This window comes from Bos javanicus, chromosome 25, assembly GCF_032452875.1.
Source record: "Bos javanicus breed banteng chromosome 25, ARS-OSU_banteng_1.0, whole genome shotgun sequence".
NCBI classification, from domain to species: Eukaryota; Metazoa; Chordata; class Mammalia; order Artiodactyla; family Bovidae; genus Bos; species Bos javanicus.
This window is the reverse complement of record NC_083892.1, coordinates 20,027,340-20,044,322: the sequence shown is the minus strand read 5'-3', so window position 1 is coordinate 20,044,322 and position 16,983 is coordinate 20,027,340. Positions and strand designations below refer to the sequence as shown.

General features: G+C 39.5%; 1 protein-coding gene across 6 annotated transcripts in view; it reads right to left on the bottom strand.

Moving 5' to 3' along the window:
* LOC133238373 (transmembrane protein 180-like) overlaps nucleotides 1-16,983 on the bottom strand; it is a 42,187-nt gene that overhangs the window by 9,879 nt on the left and 15,325 nt on the right. For all 6 annotated transcript variants that reach the window (XM_061401400.1, XM_061401396.1, XM_061401399.1 and 3 more), the window contains 2 exons: nucleotides 13,295-13,378; nucleotides 9,176-9,298 (listed from right to left, as the gene is read on the bottom strand). In XM_061401400.1, the coding sequence (XP_061257384.1) occupies nucleotides 9,176-9,298; nucleotides 13,295-13,378 (207 nt within the window). The remainder of the gene's footprint in view (nucleotides 1-9,175; nucleotides 9,299-13,294; nucleotides 13,379-16,983) is intronic.

Below are 16,983 nucleotides of genomic sequence, written 5' to 3'. Positions count from 1 at the left end.
TTTGCCCTGTTGTATGGCAGAAACCATGACAACACTGTAAAGCAATTTTCCAGCAATTAAAATTTGTTTTTTAAAAAAGCAAGAGTTGAGGTTTTGTGTTTTTTTTTTGTCAGATATTCACCCTGAAGCAACTCATCTTGGTTCTGCTTCTTTGCTAGAGTTGAAGACAGTATTGTTTACTCTGTTATTAAGAGAAAAGTCATTTCCTGAACTTTTGTTGCAAGTATAATTTGGGAAGTATCTATTGTGAGGCTTCCAGAACAAAAGACAAGAAAAAGGAAGGCTGCATATATAATATTTAAAAACACATTTGTATGTATGGCAGATTGATCTAGAAGACTCTATTTGGGTATGTGAAGGATCTTATTTACAATTCCTGTAAAGTGTTTACAGATGACACTGTAATTCAGCAAGGAAATTGACAGACTTTGACCATTGGGAAAATGTATGTTTCTATTGCAGAATATGCAGCAAGCGGCAGGAATTTGGCCAGGGCTAAAAGACAGTGCTACCACATGGAGTCAGCCCAGGGCTGAGCCCCCGAGGGCCAAGTCTGTGCTCCTCCTGCAAGGTGTGCGCCTCTTAACCTTGGACTTGGCTCATTGCCCTGGACTTTCCGGTCTGCCTCCCCCACTAACACCACGTGAACTACTAAAAGGAGAAAAGGCAGCATGTCGTACAACTCCTTTATCCCTTCCAGCTCAGTGCTAACATCCAGTAGGTACCCCGCAAATGTTTGCTAATAAAAGCATGCAAGCATAATTAATTGACCAAATGGACAGAGTAGTCCTTTTTCTATAATACACTAGAATTTCACTGTTGTTTATTTTGTATGAAAAGTGTGGACTTTCTTGCAATTTTTAAATAGAAACTGCATGTATAAACTAATCAGGCAATCAAGTTCTAATATTACTACATGAAATACCTTATCCCCTATAATTAGAAGAGAATACATGTTGCTTTTCTTGCCTAAGTACCTCTCTTATGAATTTCCAATAACAACAAGTTGAACCATTACATTTACAGGCTACTGCATAGATTTACTAAACTTAGAAAAACAATCTACCCCCTGCAGAACAAACATTTCTCTAACTATAACAAAGAGTCACAGACCATCTTTCAAAATTCACAGTTGGAGAGAATAATATCCCTGAACCAAATAGCTCTGTATACTGTAATAGTAAAATATTAATCAGAAAACTGACTTGCAAGGAGGAAATTTACTTCAAATAGACATTTTTGCTAACTTTGTCACACTGGTGACTCTCATAGCACTCTCTGATCATCAGCCCATATCCTGCTAAGTATACAGTTGCCTCTGGACTTCAGTCGGACCCTTTCAGGTTGGCAATAACTATGTGAGGCCACGAGATGCCAAACGTCAAATTATCAAAGATAAATGATACTTGAGTGCCCTGAACAAGTTGATAACTCTAAAAAATGCTTATGATATCACAAGACTAGCCTGCCAGCGTGTCTGGTTGTCAACATATCTATGCCTGAGTCAACAAAAATTAGTCTCCAGGGCCTCTGTTTTCAAGGAAGTCAGTCTGTAGGTCCTCCACATCGGCTGCACACTAGAACAAGCGAGGGAGCTTTTAGAAGTACTGATGCCCAGATCTCACCCCCAGAGAGTCCAATTTCACTAGTCAAAGGTGTCACCTGGGTATCAGGACTTTTTCAGACTCCAAGCGATTCCAGTGTGCAACGTGCTTGAGAACCATTGCTTTAGAGCTTGTGTTTCTCAAAGAAGATTTGGAGGAGCACCAAGTAAGTGCACTCTTTTTCTCTCCATTGCTCTCACATCCACCAGCAAATGAGCTTTGAGTCCTTTCTACCCCAGAGTCTGTTCCTCTCCCCTTTTATTAATAGTCACCATGGTTTTCTTCTGCAACATGGTTTGAGGCTTTTAAGGCTACTGGGATTTCAAGCAGCTTCCCTATTGGAGGTAGAAAACATTCACTTGCTAGATGGAGAAGCTAAGACTGAGAGTTTCTTCAAGTTCTACCAAAAAATGTGTTCCAGAACAGTCCACATACAATTCTTTCATATACGCCACTCATTGCTTAACACACAGTTCCCCAATTATCAGTCATGCCTCCAAATCCAAGGATTACTAAATTCTGTTGATTCTGATGCCCTAATCTCTCTTGGGTCGGGCTTCTCCTCACCTTCCACATGAAAGTGCTTTAACCCAGGCCTTCATCAGCATTTCTCATATAAAACCAACTCTGGCCTTCAAATTATTCTTTCTCTAAGATTTGGCTAACCTCACTTCAAACCATTCTCTACATCTCCAGGGTGATGTATTCAAAGGCAAGTATAACATTATTACCCCTTGGTTTAACAACAATAATAGTTCATTCCTTTAAGGAGCAAATCCACACTTCTCAAACTCTGCTGAACTATGTGCAGTTCCTCCAAGCATGTCACGTGGCCTCTCTGTACTTGCACAGACTCCTGCTACATTTTCACAGTTCATCTGAGATCATTTCCTTGCTACCCAGTCTGAAATATGTGCTCAGATAATGTGTTCTTCCACAGCATCCCACACTTACTTATATCGATAACACCTAACACATAGCATTATGATTTTCACTATCATTAACTGTGAGCTTACTCAGAGAAGGGTCTGCATCTCGTCTCTATGTTCTTTGGGCTCAGCACAGGAGCTGGTATACAGGTAAGTTCAGTAAATATTTGTTGAATGAATGCCCCATCATTTCACATGTCCATGCTTTGCAATATTCATTCTCTTCCCTGGTTACTTCCAGTCTTCATTTATAGTATTAATGTCTTCATTATAGTATTACTGTCTCCTCTGAAATGACTGAAGCATCTTTTCCTGTGTACAGCTTTCCCGGACTTGGTTTCTGAAGCAGTGTCTATCACACCCACATTTTAGCCACTGTTATATGTTGTATGTACTTCTAATTATGGCGCCTACCACTCTGTTCTGAAATTGCCTGTCCTTATAATCTATCACCTTTACTAGACTGTAGGCTCCTTAGTGGCAGCAACCTATTTATCTTTGTATCCTGAGCACTTTTTCTATAATTGGTGACCAGTAACTAGGGTTTAATTCCCTCCCCCCTCCAGTCCTTTATAGAATACTTTAAAACAAAATTCAGATTATGTCTTGCCCAGGTTTAAAAGTCTTCAATGACTTCCTTTACCTCCAGTAGTCTTTCCCAAAGTACGGTGTCTGTACTCCTGGTAGTATATGTGATAATTTGCAGATGATACACAATAGTTCTTTTTATTTTAAGTACTTAAATTTGTTAAGAAAATGAAACCCACCAAATAAATGATTCCATGTATACTTTTTAAGTAATTTAATTTAATTTTTATTCAAGTATAGTTGACTTACAATGTTGTGTTAGTTTCAGGTATATAGCAAAATGATTCAGTTTTACATATATATCATGTATACTTTTGCTTATGATTTTTAAGTTTATGATTTAAAATAAATTTAAAGAAAAATGTTAAGTAAATAATAGTATATAGAGTACTCACATAACAGAAGTTTAAAAGTCATCACATTTGGGACACGCTGATGAATATGACTGAGAGACTGTAAAAGCAGCCTCAGCCCCCGACCTTTCCAGTCTCACCTCCCTCCAGCTGCCATCAAGCACAATAATATATCATGTGTTATTAAACTTCAGGTTTCCCATGTCTCACTCCTCTCATTCACCTATTTCTCACAGCAGCCAGAAGGATGCTATTAAACGGTAAGTCCAATCAGGTCATTACGGTGCTCAAAACTCTTCAAGCAAGATGCTTTTATTTTTAGGACATGTAAGCTAAACTATAAGATGTACATAAGCTATAAGGTATATGACATGCTACTCCATTTGCAACTTAACCAAATACATGTTATGCATATATACTTGCTATATCGCTTTAGTTATGTCTGACTCTGTGCAACCCTATGGACTATAACCTGCCAGGCTCCTCTGTCTATTGGATTCTCCAGGCAAGAATACTGGAGTGGGTTGCCATGCCTTTCTCCAGAAATACATATTATATACACATAAACACAGATAAAGCTGATAGGGCACAGTTCAAAACTGTTGAATCTAAGGAGTGGGTGCCTGGATTTTCTCAATATTTTTATTTCAATTTGTGTTTAAAATTTTTCATAATAAAAAGTTATGAAGAAAAACAGGGGAGGGAGATAGGGAGTAAGTTCAAAAGGGAGGGGATATATGTATACCTATGGCTGATTCATGTTTAGGTTTAACAGAAAACAAAATTCTGTGAAGCAATTATCCTCAATTAAAAAATAAATAAATTTTTTTAAAAGTTCTGAAGAAAAACAAAATGACCTGATATATATAGGTAAAAGGATGGATACTTTTATCTGTATGTGCCAAAATCGATATAGTAAGATATAGTTGAATTTAGGTGGTGAGTATATGTTTTCACTGTACAACTTTTTCAACCTTTTTGTATATTTGAAAATATTTGTAATAGAGATATGAGGGGTATAAGGAAAACTTTAAAAAAATCAATTCCTGTCTGTAGAAAATCCAAAAGAACCAACAACTCAAAACAAAAAAAGCAATCTCTGAAACAAACAAGCATTTATAGCAAGGTTGCAGGTTAAAAGGTTAACATACAAAAATCAATTGCTTTCCTGGTTCCCTGGTGGTTCAGAGGGTAAAGAATCTGCCTGCAATGCAGGAGACCTGGGTTCAAACCCTCAGTTGGGAAGATCCCCTGGAGAAGGAAATGGCAACCCACTCCAGTATTCTTGCCTCGAGAATTCCATAGACAGAGGATCCTGGTGGACTACAGTTCATGGAGTCACAAAGAGTCAGACTCTACTGAGTGGCTAACATTTTCACTTTTCACTTTCATACCAGCAATGGAACTTAAAACTAAAAGTACTATACCATTTACATTAGCACCCCCCAAAATGAAATACTTAGATATAAATCTAACAAAATATGAAAGAAATCAAAGATAAACTAAATAAACAGATATTCCATGTTCGTGGATAGGGAAAACTCAGTGCTGTCAAGATGTTAGTTCTTCCTAACTTGATCTATAGGTTCAACACAAGCTGTAACAAAATTCCAGAAGATTATTTTGTGGGTATCAACAAACTGATCATAAGTTTTATATGAGAAAGATGAAAAATAGCCAATGCAGTACTGAAAAGGAATAAAGTCAATGGATTGGTATTACTTGACATCATGACTTATTATAAATCTACAGTAATAAGACACTGTTATGTCTATCAATATATGAGATGATGGATATTCATGAAACTTGTGACAGTCATTTCCTGTTGTATGTAAGACAAATCAGGCTTTGCACCTTAAACTTATTCAGCTGTATGTCAATTATATTTCAGTAAAACTGGAAGAGAAAAAATATACTGTGATATTGACAGAAGAGTAGATAATCAGATCAGTGGAGTAGAGTGGAGAGGCCAGAAATAGTCCCACATAAATACAATCAACTGATCTTTGACAAAGGAGCAAATAAAATGAGGAACAGGTTCAACAAATGATATTAGACATCTACATGCCAAAAATTAACCTAGAGGTAGATCTTTTACCTTTTACAAAAATTAACTCAGAACAGATCACAGGGCTAAACGTAAAATGCAAAACTATTTAAATTCCTTGAAGAATAGAAAATCTATGTGGCAATGACTTTTTAGATACATCATGAAAAGCATAGTACATGAAAGAGTCATTGATAGGCTAGACTTCATTAAAATTAAAAACTTCTGTTTTGCCAAAGACACTGTCAAGAGAATGGGAAGACAAGTCATACATGGGAGAAAATATTTGCAAAAGGCATATCAAACAAAGGATTGATACCCAAAACGTACAAAGAGATCTTAAAACTCAGCAATAAGAAAACTAACAACCTGATTTAAATATGGGCCAAATACCCGAACAGATACCTCACCAAAGACATACAGTTGGCAAATAACTATGTGAAAAGATGTTCCAGATAATGTGTCATTAGCGAATTGCAGATTAAAATGAGATACCACTATACGCCTATTGGGATGGCCAAAATCCAGAACACTGTCAATACCAAATGTTGATAAGGATGTGGAGAAACAAGAACTCCCGGTTCCTTGCCAGTGAGAAATTAAAATGGTATAGTCACTTTGGAAAACAGGTTGGCAGTTTCTTAGAAAATGAAACATATGTTTATAATATTACCTAGCAATTGTGTTCCTTGGTCTTGACCCAAAGGAGTTGAAAACTTGTGTCCACACAAAAACCTGCGCATGATGTTTATAGCTGCTTTCTTTACAATTGCCAAAACCTGGGAACAACTAACATGTCTTTCAGTAGGTGAATGAATAAACAAACTAGGGTACATCTACACAGTGGGATATTTATTCAGTGCGAAAAAGAAATTAGGGCTTCCCTGGTGGCTCGGGCAGTAAAACATCTGCCTGCAATACAGGAGACCCAGGTTCAATCAGCTATCAAACCATGAAAAGAAATGGAGGGATCTTAGATGTGTACTACTAAGTGAAAGAAGCCAATAGGAAAAGTATGATCCCAACTGTATGACATTCTGGAAAAGGCAAAACTATGGAGACAGTAAAAAGATCAGTGGCTATCAGTGTTGGGGGCAAGGAGGGATGGATATACAGATCACAGAGGATTTTTAGGGCAGTAAAACTATTCTGTATAATACTGTAATGGTAGATACATGTCACTGTCCATATGTCATTATTCTATGAGTTATTTGTCAAAATCCATAGAGTATGTAACACCAAGCACAAACTCTAATGTAAACTATGGACCTTGGTGATAAGGATGTAGGCTCGTGGATTATGTACCCCTCCGGTTGGGGATGCTGATAGTGGAGGAAGCTGTTTGTGTCGGAGGGCAGAGAATTTATAGGAACTCTGTGTACTTTCTGCCTAATGTTGCTGTGACCCTAAAACTGCTCTAGGACTTCCATGGTGGTGCAGAGTATAAGAATCTGCCTGCCAATGCAGGGGACTCGGAATCGATTCCTAGTCCGGGAAGATTCCACATGCCAAAGAGCAACTGAGCCTGTGCTCCACAACTGCTAAACCAATGCTCTAGAGCCTGTGAGCCATAACTACTGAAGCTGATGAGGTCTAGGCAATGGCAACCCACTCCAGTGTTCTTGCTTGGAGAATCCCAGGGACGGGGGAGCCTGGTGGGCTCCCGTCTGTGGAGTCACACAGAGTCGGACACGACTGAAGTGACTTAGCAGCAGCAGCAGAGCCCACATATGGCAATGGCAGAAGCCGGAGCAGCCTAGAGCCTGTGCTCCACAGCCAGAGAAGCCACCACAATGAGAAGCCTGTGTACTACAAGGAATAGTAGCCCACGCTCACTGCAACTAGAGAAAGACCAAACAAAAGCAAAGAAGACCCAGCGCAGCCAATAATAATAATCAAAGTGAAAAGTGAAGTCACTCAGTCATGACCAACTCTTTTTATCCATGGACTGTAGCCTACCAGGTTCCTCCATCCATGGGATTCTCCAGGCAAGAATACTGGAGTGGGTTGGCATTTCCTTCTCCAGGGGATTTTCCCAACCCAGGGATCAAACCCGGGTCTCCCGCATTGTGGGCAGACGCTTTACCCTCAGAGCCATCAGGGAAGCCCAATAATAATAAAGAATCCTTTTTAAAAAAACTGCTCTAAAAAATGTCAGATAAACAAATGAATAAATCCTCCACTACCTCACCATCACCATTTACCTCGTAGTGAAACCAGAGCAATAAGGAAGGGCTGCAAAGACCAGCGGATTTGGTCTCCACCTGCTCACTCTGCTCCAGCCACACAGGGAGCCTCCTCATCAGGCCGAGTGCCAGGCCTGCTGCACTTCAGCGCTTCTGCACTCACTGTTCTTTCTGCCGGGAACACTCCTACTGGAGAGCACCCCGCTTCCCTCCCACCTTCCTTCAGGTCTTTATTCAAATGTCACCTACTTGGCAGTGAGACTTCCCCATCACCTTATGTAAAAATGCAGCTTTCCCCAAGCCTTCCTGTTCTTCTTGTTTTATTTTTCACCAGAGGACTTCTCACCAACTAACACACTATGTATTTTGCTTAGCTAATTTCTTGTCTGCCTTCCTCACGCTAGAACATAAGCTCTGGGAGGGCAGAGGCTTCTGTTGTTTTGTTCCCTGCTGTTCACTGCCTTATCACGGAGCCTAGGATGTAGCAGGCTCTGGACCATGTTTGTCAACTGAATACATGAATACCTTCGTGAGCATTCTCTCATGCTTCCAAACACTTGCCACGCTGTTTTCTCTGCCTGGAATGACATTCCTCTGGGTTCAGAAGATAAAATCCACCCAACCTCCAAAATTCAGCTCAAGAAACCTTTCTTTTGCAAAGGGCTCCCTGACTTTAGGCAGATAGAAGTAGGTAGGAACCTCTTCACTGCATTGCCACAGTGTCCTGTTATCACCAAAGGCTGGTGGGGCCTTAGACAGTGTTTTGCAAGCTGTGGGGCTCCATGGAGACTCCTTATTTATCTTGTATCCCCAGCACCTTTGAACCTGGCAGATAACAGCAGGCCCTCAGAAACATTTGTGGAATGGAATGATAAATGAGTGAATGACATAGAAAAGCAATCCGTATGTAGTTTAGTGTGAATTATGTTGACATTTGTAGCATACATAATTTAAAGAATACCCTTAAAGGCTTCCCTGATAGTTCAGTTGGTAAAGAATCCGCCTGCAGTGCAGGAGACCCTGTTTTGATTCCTGGGTCAGGAAGATCCGCTGGAGAAAGAATAGGCTACCCACTCCAGTATTCTTGGGCTTCCCTTGTGGCTCAGCTAGTAAAGAATCTGCCTGCAATGCGGGAGACCTAGGTTCAATCCCTGGGTTGGGAAGATCTCCTGGAGAAGGGAAAGGCTACCCACTCCAGTATTCTGGCCTGGAGAATTCCATAGACTATACAGTCCATGGGGTCCCAAAGAGTCAGACGCAACTGAGCAACTTTCACTTTACTTCACTTCAAAGGTATCCCTACTGAAGTTTGTTTGACATTAATATTTTTTATTATAATTTACTCACAACCTGTAAGTTAATGACTTATACTGTCCAAAGTCTGAGATCTCACCCAGTCATCAATGTAAAAGGTTGAGTTTGCATTCATATTTCTATTACATTATTCCAAAGTGTTTTTTTACTCTACCTTTTGTTTGGGTTTCCGTATCCAAACTGGTTTAGCCTTGAGAGTATCACCATGGGAGCTAAAGACTGAGCAGGTTTGGTAAATAAAGCATTGATGCCAAAGACCATGGAGGAAAGGGGTGACCTGGAACAGAAAGAAGTAGCATAAGTCTACATCACACACAAACTACATGGATGTATATATGTAAGTGTATATACACTATGTATGTATATGTATACAAGTATCAAGGACCTTTCAGACTATTAAGTCCTCTTTGAGCCTAAATAGACAATAATAGAAACAATCTATAAAATGCTGACCATCATCTGATAATGCACAGTTGTCATAAACCTGCATTGAACAAGCCTGTTTTTCCAACAGAATTTTCTCACTTTCTGCCTCTGAGTCACATTTTGGTAATTCTTGCCATATATCAAACGTTGTCATTATTATTCTATTTGTTACAGTGATCTGTAATCAATGATCTCTGATGTTACTACTGTAGTTTGGACATTTCATTTTTTAGCAAGAAAGAATTTCTAGATTAAGGTATGTACATTTTTAGACACAATGCTATTGCATACTTAAAAAACTACCATATGGTATAAACATAACTTTTATATGCATTGGAAAAGCAAGAAATTTGTCACTTGCCTTAGTGCCATATTTGCTTTATTGCACTGGTCTGCAACTGAACCCACAATACTTCCAGCAACAACATGTATTATTTCACAGAAGCCCCACAATCTTGTGAGGAAGGTATCATCACTTCTGTTGTAGGGCTGGGGGACAGACTAGGTTCTGCACAGACACGCAGCTAGCAACTAATAGACCTGGGATTCACACCGAAGTCTTCCTCCTCAAATTTTCTAAAGGATTACTTTAATACATTCTCAGTGAGAATCCTGCCATATCATTTTGTGATAATTAAGTTACATCATATAAAATAAATCAAGGGCATTGCCTGAATAAACGGAAATTTTGTCCATGTTTCAACCAATGATGGAAAACTTGCAACTAAGGAAGAAGGAGAGAAGAAACGGGGGAGGTGAAGAAAGGGAAGAAAAAAGAAAAGGAAAGAGAAAAGATGAGGCCAGAGAACTGGAAGAAGATGGATCTGACCATAAGACCTTGAGTTTCATCCCTAGTTCTTCAATCTGTGCTTACATTACCCTGGGAAAGTTAACGCCTCAAGAGTTTTAGCTTTGTAAAAATGAGGATAATTATGATTTCGTGATAATATAAGAAGATAACTGTCGTCAGTAGATGACTGATGTAGATAACTGCCTCCACTAGACCATCAGAGTCACAAGGGCAAGGGTTATACCTGCTTTGGCTCTCTAAGTTCTTATCTGACGTGATCAGGACAACAGTTGACTGAAGCAAAAAGAAATCATTTTCAGAAGATGAGACATTGACCATTCTATTTCAACTTAACTATATTCATTCTCTTATCTTTTTTTTTTTTTTTTTTTGAGTACAGGTCCACGGATGAAAGTGCTGTGCTATCTTTTTGGCACATACACTATCCGTACAACAGGATCTATGGTTTCTACCATCAATTATAGAGAGAACCTACAGTTGTTTACAAGGCATTCTGAATACAGAATACTTTTAGATTTTTCTATTTCCCTAAACATTTAAAGTTCTCAAGACATCAGGTTTGATAGTAATTTTTTTATACTTTATCAAGTTGTTCTAAAGCATTTAACTTAGTTTTCATAGAAGTGCTTAATTTCATACATATATTTCCTAAGTTTATAAAATATAAATGTAACTACATGTAATTATAGGGCTTTCCAGGTGGAGCTAGTGGTAAAGAATCTGACTGCCAATGCAGGAGACATAAGAGACCTGGGTTCGATCCCTGGGTTGGGAAGGTCCCCTGGAGGAGGAAATGGCAACCCACTCCAGTATTCTTGCCTGGAAAATTCCATGGACAGAGGAGCCTGGCAGGCTCCAGTCCATAGGGTCACAAAGATCTGGACACGACTGAAGCAACTTAGCACAGCACAAATGGAATTATAATAACAATTGCATCTGACATTAACCAATTTGAAACAAAAAGTACTGACTCTTAGTAAGGATACAACTTATGGGAGCAGAAAAGCATATGTCTCTTCAAGAATAGCCATTCAGTCAGAAGCATCCAGCATGTGCATAGGAGAGTATGTTTTTAAAAGGGATTTGCTACTACAAAACCTGCTGTATTGTATCCTTAGCATTGACCACAGGGCCTGACATACAGGAGGCAATCAATAAATATTTTTTGAGTCAATAATGTCCACCACACACAGCTGGTATGAAACTTGAATGAGCAAAAGCCATACAGTGCTTGTACACACTGGCATTTGGTAAATATTGGTGCCCTTCCCTTTCCAACTGTTTGAGGCATTTTATTCGTTAGTACCCAGTTTCATTCAAAAAGGATTTGAGTGTTAAAAGATGTTTACTGACATTTCTTCCTGTTAATTTATTTTTTTTAAACTGATTTAAATCTGTCATTTTTCTAGGCATCAGGGACATAGTTCTGAAGCATAAGGAGCTCACCTTCTTGCTCATCACTCCAAATATGACTTAGCAACAAACTCTGAAACATGGAAGAAATTATTTAAAGAAGAAATCACCAAGTTGGGTTGGCAAAGCTTCCTTCAATTTAAGTTACATTAAGAGACATTACTTTGTCAACAAAGGTCCATCTAGTCTATGGTTTTTCCAGTAGTCATGTATGGATGTGAGGGTTGGACTGTAAAGAAAGCTGAGCACTGAAGAATTGATGCTTTTGAACTGTGGTGTTGGAGAACATTCTTGAGAGTCCCTTGGACTGCAAGAAGATCCAACCAGTTCATCCTAAGGAAATCAGTCCTGGGTGTTCATTGGAAGGACTGATGTTGAAGCTGACACTCCAATATTTTGGCCACCTGATGCGAAGAGCTGACTCATTTGAAAAGACCCTGATGTTGGGAAAGATTGAAGGCAGGAGGAGAAGGGTACAACAGAGGATGAGATGGTTAGATGGCATCACCGACTCGATGGACATGAGTTTGGGTAAACTTGGGAGTTGGTGATGGACAGGGAGGCCTGGCGTGCTGCGGTTCATGGGGTCTCAAAGAGTTGGACACGACTGGGCGACTGAACTAAACGGAACAAAAAAAAAGGCCATGCAGTTTCTACAAAGCTAATAAAGACTGTGCTGGTCTTAAAATAATACATTCCTCTCTATTCCATAAAATAGAGCACATATCAGAAAATATGTGCCAATCAAGTGAATTTTATGGCTGATCTAAAGCGTTTATAATAACCATACCAAAGAACAAAACCTCTCATCATCAGCTTACACTTTTTCAAGTAAAAAAAGGATAAGATGGACCTTGATTTTCAATTTCAATTCTTGTGATGCTACAGAGTAAAGGTCACTTTGCCTGATAATCCAGTGCAGTACAGTAAGTCCCCTACGTATGAATGAACTGTGTTCCAAGAATGCATTCGTAAGTCCAACAAACCTAGGTACCCAACTAACACAGTTGGTTATATAATACTGTACTATAATCGTTTATAATACCTTTCACACAAATAATACATAAAAAAACAAACACAAAACATAAAGAAAGCATTTTTAATCTTATAGTACATTACCTTAAAGTACAACAGCTGGCATTGAGTGAACAGACAAGAAGAGTTACTAACTGGAGAAGGGAGAAGAGATGAGACAAGGTAGAGCTGAAGGATTGTCAGCAGTAGGAGGGCAAGCTGAAATTTCACTTAGCCTGAAGTTGATGGAATACATGCACATCTTTGAAAGTTCACAACCTGAAGGTTCGTATGTAGGGGACTTTCTATATTATAAAATAAAGCTATCTGAGATTTCACTTTGGTTTCTGAGATTTAACCTTGTAGCACCAGCCGTATGAAGCTTTGGGATGAAAAATTACCATGTCCTTTCAAAAACAGGGAAAAGTTGCCTGGGGTGAACAATTATGAATATCTTATTATGTTCTGCTCTCTGATTTCCAGTGCTGCTTCTTATGACCCTCTCTCAGTTACGTGATTTGTGTGGCAATATAACTGAGATACAGAGATACTAATATGTTCTCCCTCCCTGTGATATCTGTATAGCTAATATTTGAAAAATATACTTACTGCCGATTGAACTTCAGTAAGTCTGCATCGACCATGTCAGCCAGTGGCAAGTTAAATAAGCAAAAAGAAGCTTGCACAATCACCCTAGAAACAATTTTAAAGTACACATATGAAAATTCTATAACTAGGAGACACAAATTTGTTTAAAAATAAAACGACAAAATTGACATTTGGTTTGCAGAAAAGGAAAAGTGAAATAATATGCTATAAAAATAAAAATATATTAGGTACACACTTCTATCCTCCCAGAATGTATCTATGAATATATAATTCTCTTTTAAAAATAAATACATTTTGAAAATTTTACTATGCTTTTTACTCATTCTCAGTTGACTACCTGTTCATTAAATCTGCTTAAATTATGGATAGGTTCTAAAGAACAAAACATGCCACGGAAATTCATTACTTTTCTCCTTATTGTTCCTTTTTCCCCTCCTTTCCCCCCCTTTTTTCCCTATAGTTGATCACTGCCTTAATAAATATGAACTTTAGCTTCATGAGTATGGTAATAATGACATGGAGTTTTGGTGTATATTTTAAACAGAATAAATATTTTGTAAACTGTGCAATAAAACAAGAAGTGAGAATCCACTTTCTCACATTCACATTAATATATAATTTAAAAAATTATCTTTGATAACAGAAGTTAAGTACAGGAGATATTTTAGACTTTTTCTCAGTTTAACTGTAAAATCTACTGCTTATGTTTGCTAATTGTTTTTTTTTTTTTTGCTAATTGTTTATCATAAGCTAAGGAAAAGTATATTATCTTCTTTTATTTCTTTTGCACAATCTTTGTCCCATGCAAAAAAACAATGAGCTAACTAAAATATTGCATATGTAGTATTTAATAACATAAATTCCAGAGCTTCCCTGGTGGCTCAGTGATAAAGAATCCTCCTGCCAATGCAGGAGACCAGGGTTCAATCCCTGGTCTGGGAAGATCCCACATGCCACACAGAGTGGCCAAGCCTGTGCACCACAACTATTGAACCTGTACTCTAGAGCCCGGGAGCCACAACGACTGAGTCCCCGCACTGCAACTACTGGAGCCTGAGAGCCCTAGAGCCTGTGCCCTGCAACAGGAGAAACCACCGCAATGAGAGGCCCATGTACAGCAGGTAAGAGTAGCCCCCGCTTGCTGGAACTAGAGAAAAGCCTGCGAAGCAACAAAGACTCAGCACAGCCCCAAATAAATAAATAAATATAAATATATTTATATATATAAATTCCGGAGAAGGCAATGGCACCCCACTCCAGTACTCTTGCCTGGAAAATCCCATGGACGGAGGAGCCTGGTGGGCTGCAGTCCATGGGGTCGCTAAGAGTCAGACATGACTGAGCGACTTTACTTTCACTTTTCACTTTCATGCATTGGAGAAGGAAATGGCAACCCACTCCAGTGTTCTTGCCTGGAGAATCCCAGGGATGGGGGAGCCTGGTGGGCTGCCGTCTCTGGGGTCACACAGAGTCAGACACGACTGAAGTGACTTAGCAGCAGCAGCAGCAGCATATATAAATTCCAATATATTTTAACTGGAGAAGCATTTAGAAAATCTTCTAGTTCAACATCACACCCAATACAGAAATCTTTTGGTATAAAGAGGAAAATTAAGAACTACTAAGGGACATAAAACATTTTAATTATGACAGAAGAAAGAAAATGGGGGAATGGTTGAAGTAAAAAAAAAAAAAGCAAACAAACATTTTCATTCTAAAAATCACTACAAAAATGTCTTTTAAATATGACATAACCAGAGCTACCACTGTAGATTTACAGAATAGTTATCTATCAGATCAGATCAGATCAGTCGCTCAGTCGTGTCCGACTCTTTGCAACCCCATGAATTGCAGCACACCAGGCCTCCCTGTCCCTCACCAACTCCCAGAGTTCACTCAGACTCACGTCCATTGAGTCAGTGATGCCATCCAGCCATCTCATCCTCTGTTGTCCCCTTCTCCTCCTGCCCCCAATCCCTCCCAGCATCAGGGTCTTTTCCATTGAGTCAACTCTTCCCATGAGGTGGCCAAAGTACTGGAGTTTCAGTTTTAGCATCATTCCTTCCAAAGACATCCCAGGGCTGATCTCCTTCAGAATGGACTGGTTGGATCTCAGGTTTTACAGAGATCAATACTTTGAGTAAATTACTATATTTGCCACTTCTGATTTACTCAAAATGCAGTTAAGTCTTCATGAAAATTTTCTCAAATTGTTCCAATAGGGACCTGGAGTTAAATTTATTAGTTCATTCACCAACTAAGGACCAACTATTTGCAGGAACTGTAGTAGATGATGGGGCCACAGTAATAAGAAACTAGACTTTATTCGTAATAAAGCTCAGTCCAGTGGGGGCCAAAGACAGTCACAGACAGAAGGATCAATGCTACAGCAGAGATAAGCATGGGGCATCGGGGTCATGTAGGAGGGACACCTCCCCACTCCAGTACTCCTGCCTGGAAAATCCCATGGACGGAGGAGCCTGGTAGGCTGCAGTCCATGGGGTTGCTGACGGTTGGACACAACTGAGCGACTTCACTTTCACTTTTCACTTTCATGCATTGGAGAAGGAAATGGCAACCCACTCCAGTGTCCTTGCCTGGAGAATCCCAGGGACGGGGAGCCTGGTGGGCTGCCGTCTATGGGGTCACACAGAGTCAGACATGACTGAAGTGACTTAGCAGCAGCAGCAGCAGGAGGGACACCTAATCCAGGTGAGCAAATTGTGGAAGGCTTTCCAGAAAGCACATCCCTGAGCTGCAGCCTAAAGGAACAGTAGGAGAGAGCCAGGTAAGAATGGTGAAAGCTTTTCAGGCATAGAATGCTGCATGTTAGACATGGAAGTGTTTGAACCTGGCACTGCAAAGTGTTTCTCTAGGGCAGGAGTTCGTTGTAAGCGGAGGAGTAACAAGAAATGAAGATGTCAAGGTAAACAGGGCCAGTATAACAAAGGACCTCATATGTTATCATTTTGCATTATATCCTGAAAGCAGAGAGAAGCCACTTAAAAGATTGTTAAGCAAAGGAATGACACGCTCTTCTAGAAGCAACTGGGGACTAGAGACAAGGGGACCATGTAGGAAGTTATATGGAAATCCAGGTAAGAGATGACGAAGACCTGAGCTAAAGGAATGGCAATGGGAACACAGAAGGGATGGATTCAGGACATTAAGGAGCTAAAACTACTAATAATTGGTAGCTTATTAGATGTAGGAGACAAGAAAGGGATGGCAAAGACAACTTCTCAGTCTCCGACCTGGGCAACTAGATAGATGGTAGAGCCATTTCCCAAGATGGCAAAGACCATCTTTTGGGGATAAGATCTTTATTTGGCAGCAGGATTTACTAAAGGATGCACTTTAACAGGTTAGAAAGAGGAACTTAACTTTACTACAAAACTTGGCATTAGAAATCTCTGCAAAAATTAAAACAGAAAGGTGGGCTTCCCTGGTAGCGCGGTGGTTAAGTCTTCACCTTCCAGGGCAGGAGGTGTGGGTTCAATCCCTGATCAGGGAGCTAAGGTTCCCATATACTTCCTGGCCAAAAAAACCCAAAACATAAAACAGAAGCAATATTGTAACAAATTCAACAAAGACTATGTTTGGTTAAAAAAGAAAAAAAAAAAAAGACTCCACATTAAACAAAAAATCACCCCCAAAATAAGAAGACAGAAAAGTGTAATGACTGCCTA